The 19,300-nt window shown below is 45.0% G+C and overlaps 1 protein-coding gene across 1 annotated transcript in view; it reads right to left on the bottom strand.

Annotated features, from left to right (window-relative positions):
- ESPL1 (extra spindle pole bodies like 1, separase) overlaps positions 1-19,300 on the bottom strand; it is a 270,074-nt gene that overhangs the window by 74,979 nt on the left and 175,795 nt on the right. Inside the window, exon 24 of the mRNA XM_082244709.1 lies at positions 19,150-19,272. Coding sequence (XP_082100835.1) covers positions 19,150-19,272 — 123 coding nt within the window. The remainder of the gene's footprint in view (positions 1-19,149; positions 19,273-19,300) is intronic.

Below are 19,300 nucleotides of genomic sequence, written 5' to 3' on the forward strand. Positions count from 1 at the left end.
ACAGGAGCGAACAAACCCAGGAAAGCAAAATATCCAAGGGGGAAAAAACCCCAACAGGATGGGACAGGCTAAAAACGCCATGTCCCCCCTAAGGCACTGCCACACTCAGAACTTTGCGGCCAAAGGAGGCATCTGCCGATGCCAAAACATCAAGTTTGTAAAATTTAGTAAAGGTGTGCACGGACGACCAGGTCGCCGCTTTGCACACCTGGGACAGAGACGCCTGATGGTGAAAGGCTCAAGACGCACCCATCGCTCTGGTAGAGTGCGCCGTGTCACGGAAGGGCGGAAACAGTTCCCTAGGGCAGTGGTTCCCAAAGTGGGGGTCGCGACCCCCCGGGGGGTCGCGGAGTGGGGAGAGGGGGGTCGCGAGATGCGTGTTATACGCCGATATTAAAAAAAAAAAACGGCCAGGAAGCATCGCCGAGAGCAGAAGGGGCGGGCCGGGCCGAGGAGAAGGAAGGACTAGCTGTCATTAGAGCAGAAGGGGCGGCCCGAGCCGAGGAGAAGAGAGAACGAGCGAGCGCAGTCATCGGTAGTCCCGCCTATGACAGACGTCACACGTCTCGGCAGAGGAGACGGGACTTCCGATGACTGCGCTCGCTTGTTCTCCCTTCTCCTCGGCTCGGCCCGCCCCCTTCTGCTCTTACGGTATGACAGCTCGTCCTTCCTTCTCGGCCCGGCCCGCCCCTTCTGCTCTCGGCGCTGCTTCCCGGTCTTTTTTGAAACAAAATGAGGTTAGTTCCAATGGCGCTTGCGATGCTGCATATTTGGACATTGCGCTTGCTAGGCTGCATGTATGGACACTTGGTGGGCTGCTTATATGGACACTTGGTGGGCTGCATGTATGGACACTGCTGGTGGGCTGCATGTATGGACACTGCTGGTGGGCTGCATGTATGGACACTGCTGGTGGGCTGCATTCATTGACACTGCTGGTGGGCTGCATGTATGGACACTGCTGGTGGGCTGCATTCATTGACACTGCTGGTGGGCTGCATGTATGGACACTGCTGGTGGGCTGCATGTATGGACACTGCTGGTGGGCTGCATTCATTGACACTGCTGGTGGGCTGCATGTATGGACACTGCTGGTGGGCTGCATGTATGGACACTGCTGGTGGGCTGCATGTATGGACACTGCTGGTGGGCTGCATGTATGGACACTGCTGGTGGGCTGCATGTATGGACACTGCTGGTGGGCTGCATGTATGGACACTGCTGGTGGGCTGCATGTATGGACACTGCTGGTGGGCTGCATTCATTGACACTGCTGGTGGGCTGCATGTATGGACACTGCTGGTGGGCTGCATGTATGGACACTGCTGGTGGGCTGCATTCATTGACACTGCTGGTGGGCTGCATGTATGGACACTGCTGGTGGGCTGCATGTATGGACACTGCTGGTGGGCTGCATTCATTGACACTGCTGGTGGGCTGCATGTATGGACACTGCTGGTGGGCTGCATGTATGGACACTGCTGGTGGGCTGCATGTATGGACACTGCTGGTGGGCTGCATGTATGGACACTGCTGGTGGGCTGCATGTATGGACACTGCTGGTGGGCTGCATTCATTGACACTGCTGGTGGGCTGCATGTATGGACACTGCTGATGGGCTGCATGTATGGACACTGCTGGTGGGCTGCATGTATGGACACTGCTGGTGGGCTGCATGTATGGACACTGCTGGTGGGCTGCATGTATGGACACTGCTGGTGGGCTGCATGTATGGACACTGCTGGTGGGCTGCATGTATGGACACTGCTGGTGGGCTGCATTCATTGACACTGCTGGTGGGCTGCATGTATGGACACTGCTGGTGGGCTGCATGTATGGACACTGCTGGTGGGCTGCATTCATTGACACTGCTGGTGGGCTGCATGTATGGACACTGCTGGTGGGCTGCATGTATGGACACTGCTGGTGGGCTGTAATTTGTTAATAAAATAGCCTGGCTTAGAGATTGTGTTCCTTTTTGTTTTAGCTCTGTCAGTATGTAACCAAATCGCAAATCTTACATACGAGGGGGAGGGGGAGGGGTCGCGGGTCGTCAGCAATCTAATATTGGGGGTCGCGGTCTGAAAAGTTTGGGAACCCCTGCCCTAGGGGAATCAGCCTGTACAATCGTCTGTCTGATCCATTTAGAAATGGTTGCCGCAGACGCAGCCATACCCTTCCGAGGTCCCTCAGGAAGGACAAAAAGAGAATCCGACTTTCTGAAGGATTCAGTAGACGACAGGTACACCATGATCGCCCGGACTTCATCCAAGGAATGCAAGGCAAACTCCTTAGGATGCTTAGAATTCGCACACAGCGAAGGCAAGACAATGTCCTCATTGAGATGGAAATCCGACACCACCTTTGGAAGGAAAGATTGATGAGGTCGCAAGACCACCTTATCCCTATGAACAACCAGGTAGGGAGAGCTGCAAGATGGGGCCGCCAACTCAGATACTCCGTGAGCAGATGTGATCGCCACCAGAAAGGCGACTTTCTGTGACAGCGCAAGCAGAGGAATCTCCCGGATGTTCTTCTCAAATGGAGGACGTTGCAAAACCGACAATACCAAAATTCAAGTCCCAAGGAGGCAAGGGTGCCCTCCTAGGGGGAGCCAGACGAAGCACCCCTTGAATAAAGGTGCGGATCAAGGAATTTGATGCCAAGGGGAGCTGGAAAAGAATGGCCAGCGCAGATAACTGACCCTTGATAGTTGTCAGTGCAAGACGCTGGTCCACACCAGATTGCAGGAATGCCAATACCCTCGCCACCGAAAAGGAGCGAAGATGGAAACCCTGCAATTCACACCAGGCGAAATAAGCCTTCCAGATACGATAATAAATTTTACCGGACGAGGCCTTCCTTGCCTTAAGTAAGGTAGGAATGACCGCCGACGAGAGACCCCGATCTCTCAAGACCTGGCTTTCAACAGCCACGCCGTTAAAGCCAGCGACTGTAAAGGATGGAAGATCGGCCCCTGAGACAGCAGATCGTCCCGTTGTAGGAGCCGCCAAGGAGGCTCAACGACCAGTCGCATGATGTCCGCGTACCAAGACCGGCGCGGCCAGTCCGGGGCCACTAGAATCACCACCTTGGTTCTGAGACCAACCTGGACAACAACTGAATCGGGGGGGGGGGGGGGGGGGCTGGGGAAGCCTAAATCAGACGATACCGATTCCAAGGCACCACCAGCGCGTCCGAGGCGTTTGCCAGAGGATCGCGTGTTCTTGCCACGAACCTTCCCAACTTGTTGTTTAGACGAGACGCGAACAGATTCACGTCCGGGGATCCCCATCGCGCACACAGCATCTGAAAAACCTCCGGGTGTAGGGACCATTCCCCCTGGTCTAGGGTCTGACGGCTCAGATAGTCGGCCTGCCAGTTCTCCACGCCTGGAATGTGAACTGCCAAAAGCGCAGAGACCTACGTCTCGGCCCAGGACAGAATCTGGGCCACTTCCTTGGCCGCCCGGGCACTCCTGGTGCCCCCTTGGTAATTGATGTAAGCCACTGCAGTTGCGTTGTCCATCTGCACACGCACAGGGCAGCCCCGAAGCCGATCCGACCAACGGAGCAAACAGTCTGATCGCTCTCAGTTCCAAGACATTTATCGGTAGAGCGGATTCCTCCTCCGACCAAGTGCCCTGGGCAGACAAATTGCCCAGAACGCCACCCCAGCCCGACAGGCTAGCGTCCGTGGTGATCACCGTCCATAACAATGGACAGAAGGATTTCCCTTCCGTCAGAGCCGGAGACTGGAGCCACCACAGAAGATCCGCTCTGACTTGATGGCTCAAAGATATCCTCCTTTCCAAGGACTGAGGATGCCTGTCCCACCTGGCCAGAATCTCCGCTTGCAGAGATCGTGTGGAACTGTGCTTGGGCGGAGTCCAGAACCATCCCCAGGTAAGGGAGGCGAACAGAAGGAGACAATGTCGACTTCTGAAAATTGAAGGGTCCACCCGAACTCCTGGAGCATCTGAATCGTGGTTGACAGATCACGCAACAGAGTTGGACTGGAACTCGACCTTAACAGGAGTTTAAAACATCAAAAAGTATTATCTTTCTAATCCTATTTTGCGGAACTCAGACCAGACAGGGAGCACTGAGCAAAGGCCAGTTTCCCCGAAACATACCAAGTTAAAAAACAAATCTGTTTTTAACCCTGTGAACAAAGATAAATTTTTAGATGTTTTTAAAAATGTAGTGTGCAGTGATTTGGAGAATTTAAAGATCAAGCAGTACACCGACCCCACGTCGATTAGAGCCGGCATCAAATCCTTAGAAGCCAATAAGGATATTGTCATCAGACCGGCTGATAAGGGAGGCGGTTTGGTAGTCCTCAGTAAAAGTTATTACCAAGAAGAAATGAATCGGCTTTTGTCGGATAAAGAGACATACACTATCCTACCAGGGGACCCACTTATAAAATTTAAGGGAGAGTTGCAAAAACTGGTTAAGACGGGAAGGGACAGAGGCATATTAAGCAAGAAGGAGTCACACTATCTGGACCCACTGTTCTGTCGCACACCAGTTGTGTATTTCTTACCAAAAATACACAAGAACAGTGAGGTCCCTCCAGGTAGACCAATTGTCAATGGTATTGACTCGGTTCTCATCGAGACTGGGTCAATACATTGACTTACATCTCCAACCACTTGTCGTTGCCACACAAGCTTATTTGAAAGACACTAAGCATGTGATCCAAACCTTGCAGGATTTACCATGTAATCCCACGTTACTGCTGGTGACAGCAGACGTGGGTTCTCTTTATACCATCATTAACCATGAGGAGGCCCAGGATGCAGTGAAATGGGCTTTTAAACAATCGGACCTCTCGAGAAAGAAACGTAGCTTCCTTTTGAGTAGCTTGTTTTTTTGTTTGTCAAAGAAATATTTTTGGTTCGACAGACAATATTATTTGCAATCAAGAGGCGTAGCGATGGGCGCTCGTTTTGCTCCCAGTGTGGCCAATCTCTTCATGGCCCATTGGGAGGAAGAAGTCATCTTTAATGAGCGCCCCCCCGGAGCTACTGTGCTACAAACGATACATTGATGACGTGCTGCTCATTTGGGATGGCACAAGAGAATCCCTAGATAGATTCATGGCTAAAATGAACGATAATGATAAAAATATTGTCCTCACATGGACTGTGAGCGATAGCGAAATTGTTTTTCTTGATCTTGTCATTTCCAAAGACAATGATCACTTCAAAACGCACACGCACTTTAAATTAACAGATCGTAATTCATATATCCCGCTAGACAGCTGCCACCACAGGAACTGGTTATGTAATATACCCAAAGGGCAGTTTATGCGCCTAAGAAGGAATTGCACACTAGTCGAAGAATATGAAGCACAATCACGTTTTAAAAAATCGTTTTGTTGAAAAGGGTTATGACACCACAAAATTAGAGAGGGATATCCTCGAAGTAAAGAATAAGGAGAGGTCCAGTCTATTGACTGATAAGACACAGGTGGCACCATATGACAATGGTGGATATAAGATTGTTATGGAATATAATGCTCAATTTAAGAAAGTTGAGAAAATTATTACCAAACACTGGCCAATACTCCAGCAGGACAAGATCTTAGGTCCCACCCTACCCAAAAAAACAGCTTTTATATACAAAAAAGCCCCTATAATGAGAAGTATTTTAGCACCAGGGGTAATCGATCCCCCTTATCCGGGTGAAAATAAGCGGTTTTCATTTCTTTCGGGTTTTCATGCGTGTGGAAGATGTGTGGCCTGTAAAACTTCTAAGTTTAATACTAAGAAGAGAAAGGAATTTGTAGCCCACACCACGGGCGAATCTTACAAAATCAAAGATCTGATCACATGTGCGTCCACAGGGGTGGTCTACATGCTGGAGTGCAAGTGTGGGCTCCAGTATGTAGGCAGGACCACTAGGGCGCTACAAGTCGGTGTTGGTGAACACATGAGTAGCATTAGAAAGGGCAAGAAAGCCCACCATGTAGTTCAGCATTTTAAACAATTCCATAATAAAGACCCCAAAGAGTTGAAATTTTGGGGGATCGAGAAGGTCAAGAAACATTGGAGGGGGGGTAATTTTACACGACATAAGTAAACGTGAATCATACTGGATCTTTGAGACGAGGGTTGGGGTCCCTAGAGGTCTAAATGTAGACTTCGACCTCAACTGTTATCTCAGATCGGTAGTTTTTACTTTTATTTTATTTCATCCCCCCCCCCCCCTTTAACATGTTATGAATATTTTTTTTTTTAACATGTTATGAATATGTACGGTTTTTATTGATATATTGATTTTAGTGGTATGGATCTTTTATTAATACCAATTTCATATATGCTCTTGACCTTTTTAATATACTTATATATAATTGGATTTTTAACAAATCATATGGTACCAGCAGTTTTTAATAATTGTTTTGACTGTATTGTATTTTCACATCCAAATTTTCTGTATACAGGGGCTGCGAGTGACCTGTCATGATCCCCTCATGTGTATATACATATTAGGCTTATTTTATGGGTTTTTATTCCCAAATATGTCTCTTTGTGGTTTAATAATAATGTCCCCGCTCTTGAACATTAATGGGCGATATCAGTTTTTGAGCCTATGTTGTTGTTCCGGTGCATATGGAGGATGTTGTTCCTGCTCCGAGGTTAGCATCAGCTTCCTCTGTGTAGCAGGCCCCGGGGCATTTCCGGTCTGTCCTCCGACGTTGCTATGACAGCAGCGATGCCTAATTGAGCGGGGATTGCAGATAAAAGTGACGTCCGTCCCTCCGCCCATACGCTGAAGAAGTTCCGCCCACGGACGATACGCGTGCGGAAGGGGGAGGAGATCGTGACGTCACTCGTAGCCCTTGTCGGCAGAGCGATCTGCTCTGTCTGGATATCATCTGTGCTGTCTTACTGCTCGTGTTTTTCTGCATACAAGTAAGAGGCTGTCCATTTTTATTTAATAAACATTGTGTTGAAACAATAATGCACTATGATCTGCCCCCTCTTTGTTCTTTATGGGGATCATTGTGAATATCACCTGAGATGAAGGGATGTCCTCTGAGATTGCTGTCCTGGTCAGGAGATTCTCATTGTTGGGAGTGTTACAAAGCTGTTTAATCACAGCCCTCAGGTGAGAGGCTAGCATCTCTGGTGAAGGATTGCACCGATTGAAAGCACTTTTTTCCTGGGTGTTTACCAGCACTGAGCACTTTTCATTGGAATCCTATGTTGGACTTTTTCCTTTTTCCTCATTTATTCAAGATTGATTGTGCCATTTAAAGACTCTCGTTTTTATCCATTGATCTGTTTTTTATCATTTTTAGTGCTGCACTTTTACAGTATCAACTTAACAGGAGATCGTCCAGATACCCAAGGATTGCAATCCCCTGTGCCCCGCAACAGGGCCAGGACAGGAGCCAACACCTTTGTAAAACACCCTTGGAGCCGAAGCGAGGCTGAAAGGCAATGCCACAAACTGATAATGCTCTTCCGCGATTGCGAATCGGAGGTACCTCTGATGACCTTCGTAAATGGGGATGTGTAAATACGCATTCTTGAGGTCGATTGAGGCCAGGAAATCTCCCGGGCTCAGGGAGGCCACCACCGATCGGAGGGATTCCATGCGGAACTTTTGAACCCGCACAAAGCGGTTCAGAAACTTAACATCCAGAATTGGAAGCACCTTGCCCTCCTTTCTGGGCACTGTGAACAGATTTGAGTAAAAACCCCGAAACCTGTCCCGATGTGGCACCGGCACGATCACCCCCTGGGCGAGGAGATCCTGAACCGCCCGTAGGAGATCTTGGAAACGACCTGGGGTCAAATGAAGATTTGAGGGAAAGAATCGGTCTGCTGGGCGCGATCGAAATTCGATCTTGTACCCTGACCGAATGAGTTCCTGAACCCATCTGTCCTGAATCTTGGCCAGCCAAGGTTCGGGAAAACAGCGCAGATGTCCCCCCCACCCCTGAAACCGGTGAGGGCACCCCTTCAGGTCGAGGCGGACTGGGCCGCCGTGCCAGTGTGGGTAGCTTTAGGCTTGCCCGCCCAAGGCTTCTTCTGGCCACCATAGGCCTTGAAGGATTTGCCCTCGTCTTGTGTCTTGAAGGCACGAAAGGACCCCTGGTTAGGTTTAAAAGGAAGGGCCCCACTTACCACGGAAAGATTTGCCCCTGGACACCTGGGGCCGCAATGTGCCTTTACCCCCAGTGACCCCTGTAACCAATTCGTCCAGGGAGTCCCAAAAAAGGAAATTCCCTGCATAAGGGATGTCAGACACCGTCTTCTTGGAAGTCTGTTTGGCCGACCAGCTTTTCGAGCACACGATGCGATGGATCGTCACTGTGACCGCAGATAAGCGGGAGACTAAAGGGGCCTCATCCAAGGCCGCGTCACACAGGTATAAAAAAGCCTGAATAATTTGGTCCACCATCTCCAGAGTAGCAGGAGGGGCAGAATCAGCCACAAGGGTGCGTCTGAGCACCTTAGTCCACTTCACCACAGCCTGAGAGACCATTACTGAGGTGAACACAGGTTTCATCAAGGAACCTGCCACCATATAGGAGTGGCGGGTAAGAGATTCCACCCACCTATCCGCCGGGTCCCTGAACACCAGAGAGGCTTTGTTTAACCTGAATACCGTGTGGTCCACCTTAGGGGCCACAGTCCAGCGCGAATCTGTCGGAGACGCAAAGGGATAACGGTACTGAAACCGCTTAGGTACCACAAAATTGCGCTTTAAAATTGCGTCATTGTTTGTTCACTGTTTTGTGAAACTCAGCAGGACAGGGGAACACCTGAAGGAATACTCCCCCCTCCTCCTCCCCACCTGACAGAGGACTGAGACCCCTCTGGGGGTACACTGTCCGTGGCAACCATATCTAGCTCCGAATCAGAAGATTGAGAAAGCCTGGGCCTTTTCTTTGAAGCCCGCTCAGACCTCAACAGATCCACTTTGGACGCTAAAGTCGCAAGTGCAGCAGTAAGTGAGACTATAGCAGAGGATTCAGGAGTACCTGAACCCTCCACCAGAGCTGGGGGAAATTTGCTATCCTGGGACTCCATAAAACACACTTAGAAATTTTATGGCGCTGGCCCTTTAAATTGGCGATAGCGGCGGTTCCCACCGCAATGTACCGCAATAAGTGACTAGCCTGTGCTACTAAGCACTGAAGGAATATAACTGCCAGCAGAGATATAAACGAAAAATAGCAGAAAAGCCCCCCCAGAAGTGTATCTATACAATACCACGCTGACAGCGCGATCTGAGTGCTTGGAGAGAGGAAATGTTACGCCACTAGAGGCCGAACATAGGTCTGAGCCACAAGAAAATGGTTGCCAATGTAAGTCTATGGGGGAGACTCTGAGAAAATGGCCGCCGAGCACATGGGGAAATACACTGCCCACACTAAAGATAGTGCCCGAAAGGGCGCCAAGCATTACAGAGAAAATGGCTGCTGCCCTTACATGAGGCCAAACAGCCTACCCTCACCCGAAATGGCGGCCCCGTGATTTTACACCGATGCGGCCCCCACAAACATGTCTGTACCCCCAAAACGTTGCACAAGCACCGCAAAAGGGACACAGGGATCCCAGCAACCCCCCCACACCGCGGCACCACTCTGGTGCTCTGTAATAGGATACAGTTTCATTCCCAGCCCCTGTAGCGTGGCAGCGGTGGCCTGTGTTCCAGACTAAAAGAAGGAAATGACGTCGCTGGTTAATTCAGTTTCCGGTTTACAGACCACAATGCATTTCACGGTTATCGCGTCCTCAGGAAGTCAGCCACGCTACAGGGGCTGGGAAGGAAACTGTATCCTATTACAGAGCACCAGAAACATATTGCAGCGCTTCCACCTAGTGCCAGGAGAAGGCACTACACACTGTAAGCAGCCAATTTAATCTTTTATTTTGTCACTATAATAAAAACGGATTTACACTATATTTTGGCTTCCCTATTATATTTTCCCATATACATCTGCTTGAGACCTTATCCTACGGTCCAGATCGGAACATCAACCACCTATCCCTGGATTGGATAAACTCGGTGGAGGATTGATCTATGCTTAAAAGGATCAAAAGCGATCTAGGTCCTTGTGGCCTAAAGCCATCTGGTAGGAAGCAAATATTGCTGAATTTTATCAAGAGCACAAATTGGAGCACAAAAGCACTTGAAGATTTTATTTAATCACCACGGACTTTTTCACCTATTGCACAAAAATATAAATGAATTACAGATTTTATAGATTTTTTTGCTAATTACATGCGTTTTTTAGGTCACACAAGGTTTTATAACACAAGTGTCACTAATTGCAATTTATCACGGACTTTCACCTATTGCAAGAAAATATAAATGAATTACAGATTTTATTGCTAATTACAGGCGTTTTTATGTCATACAAGGTTTTATAACACAAGTGTCACTAATTGCAATGTTATTATCACTAAAAGTCACCAATTTTATATAGACATATATATTTCACCTTTTTACTAGGTTATTACAGATGGTTCACATTATGGTATTATAGATGATTTTAAAGTCCACCCTTTATTTATTTATTGGTAAACGAGGTTCATCTTTATGGACATAATGGTTTGGCGTAGACAATCTAATACCCCCTAACACACCTGGAACACCACCACTGATTACCCACGCCTATTATTTCACTTATCTACTACTTGTATTTTTTTGGCACACCACCATTAAAATAAAAAAGGGCAGCAGGTTTTTGCATTACATCAAGGGCCAAAACATTAAAACCAGGCACCTTCATCGTCTAGAATATACTAAGATTGGTACTCAACTTCTGCCTAGACACGGATATGGACCTTTTTGACGTGGTGAAGGATCTCCACCTCTTTGTGAGAAAGCAGAATTTCAAGCACCAGTTTGAAGGCCCTGACACTGAGGAGTGAGCAGGATAGGGGTGCCAGGCATTTTGAGCAACATAATTTCACTTACTCGGAAGGCTGGGCACTCAAAACCCTTAGGGAGTTGGCTAAGGAAGCAGGGATGTTCCTTTTGAAGCCTTAATGAGAGACGAGGATCCCAATAAAGTAATGGTACTGGATAGGAAATCCCCCACCTGGCCAGCTAACTAAAAGAGCAAAAATAATATCAAAATGCAGCACCAATAACTAAGTGAAAAGTTAGTGCATGGTAAATAACCAATCAATATAATCTTGTTCATTAAAGTACACCAAGTTGATTAATAAATAGCCTCACAATAGTGAGTATCTATACAAGTGAAAATCATACAAATGTGTCAGCAAAATAATCATGTGCATGATAAATTGATCAAAAATAAAGTCCATAAAAAACGTGTCAAAAAAAATACATCTTTTAACGAAATCCCATCGTGCCATGCCAATAAGCAATAAATGTGCTGGTGCATCAATCATCATGAAAAGGTTCTCTCCAATCTGTGCTCACACACAGCTCACCTTAATGTTTGAGTCACATATTCCAATGAGTCAAGCCCACTTTACACCTAGAGGTGTTAGATAGATTATCACCACTCCTCTCCTTCCTCCGGAATATACTGCCCCACGGTATATACGGGAAAATGGAAAAAAAAAAAGGGGGAGATAACCTCTAGTGCTCTCTGTATAATGGTTTATTTAACAAAGAATACATAAAATTCCACTCACATACACAGCACTTCAGCAGTGCGGGCTTAGACAGGCTCCTCTCATGGACTTCCATAAGGCTAATCAGGATGTGACGTCCGTGCACAGGGTACGAGTTACGTCACATATTTTATTATATATATATCTCAATCACACAATTTATACATCTATGAATTGTGTATTAATGGTGTCCTTGGTCTGTTCTTATATTAGTGACTCCCATCCCTTTTGATCGGACCACATCCGCTATTGCCAGGAAGTGGTTTTAAGAAGAAGTGATCGGTGTGTATGAGGGCGGGCACTGTTATGGTGAGGTACTTAATGGAAGGGACGTTATGCTGGCTCCACTCCTGCTGACAAAGTCATTTGTTGACGTAACCTATACGGGGGCGGAGCCTGCGCACGGACGCCACATCCTTATCAGCCTTACGGAAGTCCATGAGAGGAGCCTGTTTAAGCCTGCACTGCTGAAGTGCCTTGTAGTAGTGGGATTTTATGTATTCTTTGTTCAATAAGACCCCGTTCAGACTGCGGCGACACGACTTGGTGGGGCGACCTGTGAAGTCGCGGTGCACATCGTGCACCGCGACCTCGCGCGACTTTCACGGACTTCATATAATTGAAGTCAATGCAAGTCGCCTCCAGGTCGCCCCAAAGTAGTACAGGACCCTTTTTCTAAGTCAGAGCGACTTGTGTCGCTCCTATTAGAACGGGTCCTGTACTATTCAATGGCGAGCGACCCACCGCGACTTGTCAGGCGACCAAGTCGCGCTAGTGTGAATGGGGTCTTAACCATTATACAGAGAGCACTAGAGGTTATCTCCCCCCTTTTTTCAGATTCTCGTATATACCGTGGGGTGCTATATTCCGGAGCAAAGAGGAGGAAGGAGAGGAGTGGTGATTGATCTTACAACTCTAGGTGTAAAGTACGTTTGACTCATTGGAATATGTGAGTCAAACATTAAGGTGAGCTACGTGTGAGCACAGATTGGATTGCACTCGGTCACCTTTTCATGTGGATTAATGCACCAGCACATTTATTGCTTATTGGCACGGCACGATGGGATTTCCTTAAAGATGTTTTTTAGCACATTTTTTTATGGACTTTATTTTTGATTTATCATGCACATGATTATTTTGATAGTGTACTTTAATGCACAAGATTATATTGATTGGTTATTTATTATTTACCATGCTCTAATTTTTCACGAAATTATTGGCGCTGCATTTTAGATTTGTTTTTGCGTTTAGTGGAAAACACTATATGTAAGCTGCCATTGTGTTTATATAATGTATTTTGCACAGATTTATTTATATATTTTAACTAAAAGAACAAGTCTAAAAAATTTCTAACCCAAACCAATCCTAGAACAAACCTATTCTTACAGTTAGTAATGAAAGACCTAGATCGTATCAACTCACAGAGCAAAACACAGATCGAGGGCAGACAGGGAACAAAGGGAGGCCATAAATAAACTATAGGAAAACCATAACATTATTATAAAACCCTCCGACAAGGGGGGTAACATGGTTATCCTTACCCAGGACTCATGTCCGGATGTGCGAAAATTTTCTTTCAAATTCAGCCTGGTATAAAAGAATTTCCCCTCTAACCATTGCCCAATTCCAGGATCTTTTTTGTAGTCTAGTGGTCAGGTCCTTTGCACAAGACCAGCATCGTTGTGGACGATTCCTTTGGCCCCGACGTGGAAAGCTTCCCTACCCATTTAAAAGATAATATTCATTTACTTAACATTCTTGATGGCTTACATCTAGATGCCAAATCGACCCTTTTTTCCAGTATACCCCATCATTTAGGTCTTGCAATTGTTAAAATGCCTTTGGATGAGAGGAGTAATATTCACCAGGAATATAGTGGGTTCATTTTAGCGTTACTGGAATTTATTCTTATCTATAACGCTTTCATGTTCGACCGCTGGCACTACTTCCAGGTACAGGGGGTACCTATGGGGACAACCTGTGCCCCACCATATGCCAACCTGTACGAGGGGGTGGGAGCAGTCTATCTTTGCATCTGAGGACTTGTCGTGTACCTCCGCCATGTTTCTTTGGCGGAGGCACATCGATGACATCCTAATTTTCTGGACAGGGCCAGGCATTACTTGAGTTTGTATATAGCTTAAACGCAAATGATCTTAATCTACGTTTCACATTGAATACTGATACAAACACATTACCGTTCTTAGATCTAATGATCATTAAACACCCTGACAGTTCCGTGGCTACTAGCCTGTTTAGAAAACCAATGGCAAGAAATTCCTTACTTCATGCCCACAGTGCTCACCCCTAACATTTGATTAGGGGCATACCCATGGGACAGCACCTACATGTACGTCATAACTGTACCAGTGATGATGAATTCAGGGCACAAGACAGGGCACTTAAGGAAAGATTTCTCAAAAGTGGCTATAGCCATAGAGCCTATAGAAAAGCATTAGAAAGCCCCAGGAATGATTTTCTTTCAGGGTGAACACTATCAGGAGGAAGTTAAAATCAGACCCATTAATAAATACGACAGCACAAGGTAATTATGAGAGTTCTGAGAAAACATTGGTAGTTACTTACCGAGGATAATGTTGCTAAACAGTTTGCGGATGCAGACCCTCGGGTGGCTTTTCGTAGAAACCGGTCTCTTAAAGACACATTCTCACATCCAGCCACTTTGATGGAACCCAAGTATCGGACCCATGTGGATCCCACCCTCGGGGTACCCATCGATGTGGTCACTGTGACTATTGTCGATATATTGGTGTTAACAGAGACCCCATGACAGTTGGCTCCACGACAATTCGACATAAGCATTTCGCAAACTGCAAGACCACGGGCATCGTATATCTCCTGAAGGGGGGATGCAATGTATTTTATGTGGGTAAAACGAAACGTAAGTTTTGGCAACGTGTGAAAGAACACGTGGATGACATGTGATGGGATCCCCTAAAGTCGTATTGCAAGGCACTTTAAAAATTGCCATAGTTGCGACTTGGAGAATCTGAGCTTCATGATGAATATTAGGATACATCCTGGACCTTGGGCAGGGATTTTTCTATATACCAGTTTGGATATATTGCAGATAGGCCTCGCTTTGGCTTCTACCTGTAATTAGTAGGTACATTTTATTTTCAACACTCAATACCCGTGACTGTCTCTTGTTTGTTATTGGAATCTTATGGCTGCCTATTGGGTTTGGTGGACTTGTGGCTCTGCCCACTTTCCCCTTTTGGTGGGGACACCTGTTATGTGTGGGGAAAGAGGGTAATGAACCAATGTGCTAACCACTAATTGAATTCAAGTAGGACCCAAATAAAAATAAAAACAAATTAAATAAATAAAAAGGCAACAGCAGCCAATTTCTGCAGGGTTACCCAAAATACATAAGGACAAACAAAACCCACCTGGGAGACCCATCGCGAATGGCATAAACTCGGTTGGATTTAGATTAGGTGAAAATATAGACTGGTTTAGAAAGAGCTTGTTTAGAAGACAAAAAAAAATAATGAAGTGGGGAATCTAGAAAGCGAAGCACTATTAAATGGAGAAAGGAACAGAGGAGAAAACCCCCACCAGGAACCCCCTCTTGTTTTTGATTACAACGTTCAACATAAAAGGCTTGAGAGCATTATAAAAAAGCATTGGAAGGTTCTTTTGGCTGATAGATTTTTAGCACAACTACTACCTGAAATCCAGAAAGTTTACCTATAGGAGGGATCCTAAAATCAAGAGATCAGATAGCCGAAAATGTAATCGATCAACCCCCTAAGACTTTTGCTTTGAGGGAAAATATTTTTTTTTTCCATGTAGGAATTGTTTTGCCTGTAGGCACACCAACCTTAATAAAAGAAAAAAAAAGAAAAAATTTATATTGACCGCCACAGGTAAAAATCACAATATTATAGATTTTATATCATGTAGGACAGAGGGAGCTGTCTATATATTGGAATGTCCATGTCACTTCCAGTCTATAGGGAGAACGAAACTACCATTATGAAAGCGTTTGAGAGAACACATTCAGAACATACAAAAAGGTTACCCAAAACACAGCATCTCTAAACACTAAGTTGAATGTCACCAAAAAGATCCATCCTCCCTACAATTTTGGGGCATAGAGAAAAATATAAACCCCGAGAGGAAGCAATAAGATTATCACTCTGAGTCAAGTTGAGTCCCGATGGATTTTTGAGATACAGACTCTCACCATTGGGTTTAAACATTGAGTTTGACCTCAATGTCAAAATGTTCTGATTATTGTTAGTACATATGTTATTTTCCTCCTCTGGGGCTCATATTATTCCATCTTCATTTGTTCCCCATCTGACATATAATAAATAAATATATATATATTTTTTTATATTCTCTATAATTTTTAGCAATTTTATTCAATATGACTTTTCTAATATTGTTTTTTTAATTTACTGGTGTTTTATCATTGGCCTCATGTTATGTGTTATGTTGTGATAATATATGTATATTTAGTTTGGTAAGGCATCCATTCATTTTATCAAGATTTTCATCTTATTAATTTACATATGGACTCTTCGGTCATGTTTCTATATACGCCATTTAGGTTCAGTAAGGTTCAGTAAGGGTTAAATATGAGCATTGGTTTAATTATGCAGTTCTATTTACTCTGACAATCGGCACCTAGCTTCCAACCCTTGATAGTCTCGTGTGTTGTGACGCAACGCGTCAGGAGTCGGGTGACATTACTTCCTGTTGTTGGCCGAGACCAGAAGTTCACAGACATACCACACCATCTAGGGACATTGCGGTCCTACTTGTTGTTCCGTCTGCAACTGTATACTAAACCGCAAGTCGCTATTTTTATAATAAAATCCCTGCTTTTATATACTGGAGAAGTCTATTTGTTTTGCATTAACCGATTACCCACCACTGTGGAAGGATTTTCCATCACTGGATTCCTTGAATGCGCATAATGTTCTATATATAGGTGAGTGGCCATTGCACTCATAGGTTGGATAAGTGCCCGTTTTTCTTTGGGATTCTGCACGGAAGACACCCCCCTTTTCTTTTATTATTGATTTACCACCTAATATTTGTGGACTTGACATCAAATTTTCTCTTTTTTTTTTCACAATAATATGGACTTTGAGTATCAATATCTACTGAGAACATTTTGTCACTTTCATTGCACTATTAATTTGGGATTTATTTTTCACTTAGGTTTCACTTTTAGCATGTTTTGCACTTTATTTATGCATGCAAATTATTGGATTTAAGCACTTGTTGATTCGTCCCTATATGTCACATTTTTTTTTTTTGCATTATCGCCTTTTTTTCTTTATATGAGCCTGATGTGTGGGGACACCTTTGTTCTGTTTATGCTACTCCTGGCAGGTTCCCTTAGAATTGTGCGGGGGGGGCCCCTGTGGTCGGGGTTGTGTGCCAACGGTACGTCCCTATTTGGGGTACGGGCAGGGCGCGGCTTTGGCCAGATGCTTATGCCTTGGTGGATGCACTGGGCCGAGTGTCGGCTGAGCATTGCTCCCTGTCGGAGTGGGGGGGTACGTCATTTTCGCCCGCGATGCCTTTCCTCTACATACGTATGTCTACATCCAGCTGTGGCTTGACGCCACTTCCGTTCCGAGGGCTGGAACTGATGTAGTTTCCGGTATCGGTCACTCGGATGGGGATGGCTGACTATGTGGAGTCGGCCATTAAGTGGTTTATATCCCATCCCTCCTGGCGCCCATTTCTGCCCTTCTATGTCCTTGTATAGAGGTAGGTGGCATCTATGCAGTGCCAAACGAGAGAAACCCCAGCTAGCGCTCCATGGGACCACCCCTTTTGACTACTTAGGGGGCTGCCTATGTGCAGGGCTCTCCAGTGTTGGATAGGTGGGGGTCTCAGGAGACCCAGACATTCAAATACGAATGAACATGCTGTTAAGATCATTGCAGTTGAATCGCCTTGATTTTTGATTTATGGTAAGATACTTCATTATGGTTATAGATACTAGATGGGTAGATTACCCCCTTGATTTTTGGATTCCTAAAGATATATTGATGCTAAAACAATTCCTATAGATCTATATTTATTTTCTCTTCTCTTTCTTCTGTATGTTTAGTGTGGTTAGGGATATTCCCTCTTTTTTTCATATTGAAGCCCTAGCTGTGTCTTTGGCCAGCGTTCATGTCTGCATGCCCGCAGTTTTCAGATGTGTGTACATTTTCCTGGTCTCCCCCTAACTGGAACATATTCAAACGCTACCCGTGGTAGGTTTATGGTACAACTATTTTTTTTCTATATATATATATATTTTTTTTTTGATATGATTTTTATGTGTATACAAGACAATTGTGGATTACATGCAGACGACAAAAAGCCCTGAAGAAGCGGGATGTATATACCACAAAACATGTTGGCATTTTCTGCATGGATAGCTGTTATACCACAATTGATGTCACTCAATTGAGGTCACCATGTGTATTAGGATGTTATGGGCTTTACATGGCCCTTGGTTTTCCATGTCTATGTATGTAATATTGAATCGACTTACTAAGTAACAAATAAATTATTTTATACTTTAAACCAAATTACATTTCTGATACAATTCCATTGGAGTTACCATTTAAAAAGCCCACGTTTCCGCTAAGGATAATTTGAGTTTATAAATAAATGTAGCTTTAGAAAAATGATGACCATCGTGGTACCACTGGTCAAAACATTGCACTGTACCATGTCAGAGCAAAAATTATCTTTAAACAGTATAGTACTTAAAACAAAGTCTTTTACCAGTTTTGTTTCCTCCATTATTGCAAGTATCGAATATTTAATGTACCTGTCCTAAGCAAACCTTAAGCAATTGTGTCGCTCCAGGTCAATCTATTCTTGCCAGCAACAGTCAAGAGCTCGCATAGCTTGTCACTGGCAATCGCTATTTTAGGAACATAGATAGGGGAACACTGAGCCTATTCTCCAAAGCTGCTTACACATTAAGCCATAAAATCAACTGTGTTTCATGCATACAGGTGCTTAGTTTTAAAATAGCTCGTTCATGCTCCTATACACAATTTAACAAGCCTACACTCCACAATTATATAATGAATAAGGGGTACAGACCCCTCAAACATCCACCTGTTCTCTATTCGCGGATCAGGTTTTATTCAAAGAAGCTGCAGTACTGGCTTCTACGAATGGAGGAGCTGGATGGAAACTGATTAGCAAGGATGAGGCAAAGTCTTGGGCATATTTTTCTTGTTACTTCCCCCCAAACATGCTTTCCCAGGGCAAGTTATGTTCTTTCATCATCCAAGAAAAATGTCCACCTAGTATCACTTTGGAGAAAGATGCTGGCTTACAGATAACACAATCATGTAGATCCTGATGCCTATAACATAGCCTAAAGTGTGTGGCTGTATGTACACAATGTTGTCCAACAAATTACTGGTAAATGATTTATATAAAAAAGATACAAGTGTACATGGACAGTTTTGATCGTATAGACATAAATCAAGCAATTATTAGTAATACAGAACACGGTCATATCATCTTACCTTCATGCGACCATCTAGAGCTCTGCGTCCTTCCCACCATTCTTTTTTATCTGTTAAATTGTTGACGATTTTCTGCTGCTTCTGAATCTCATCAAACTCCTGCACGGCCGAACTAAGGGACAACTATATACACACATGCAATAAAATTAAA

Source organism: Pelophylax lessonae (genome assembly GCF_965119305.1).
Source record: "Pelophylax lessonae genome assembly, chromosome: 2".
Taxonomy (NCBI): Eukaryota; Metazoa; Chordata; class Amphibia; order Anura; family Ranidae; genus Pelophylax; species Pelophylax lessonae.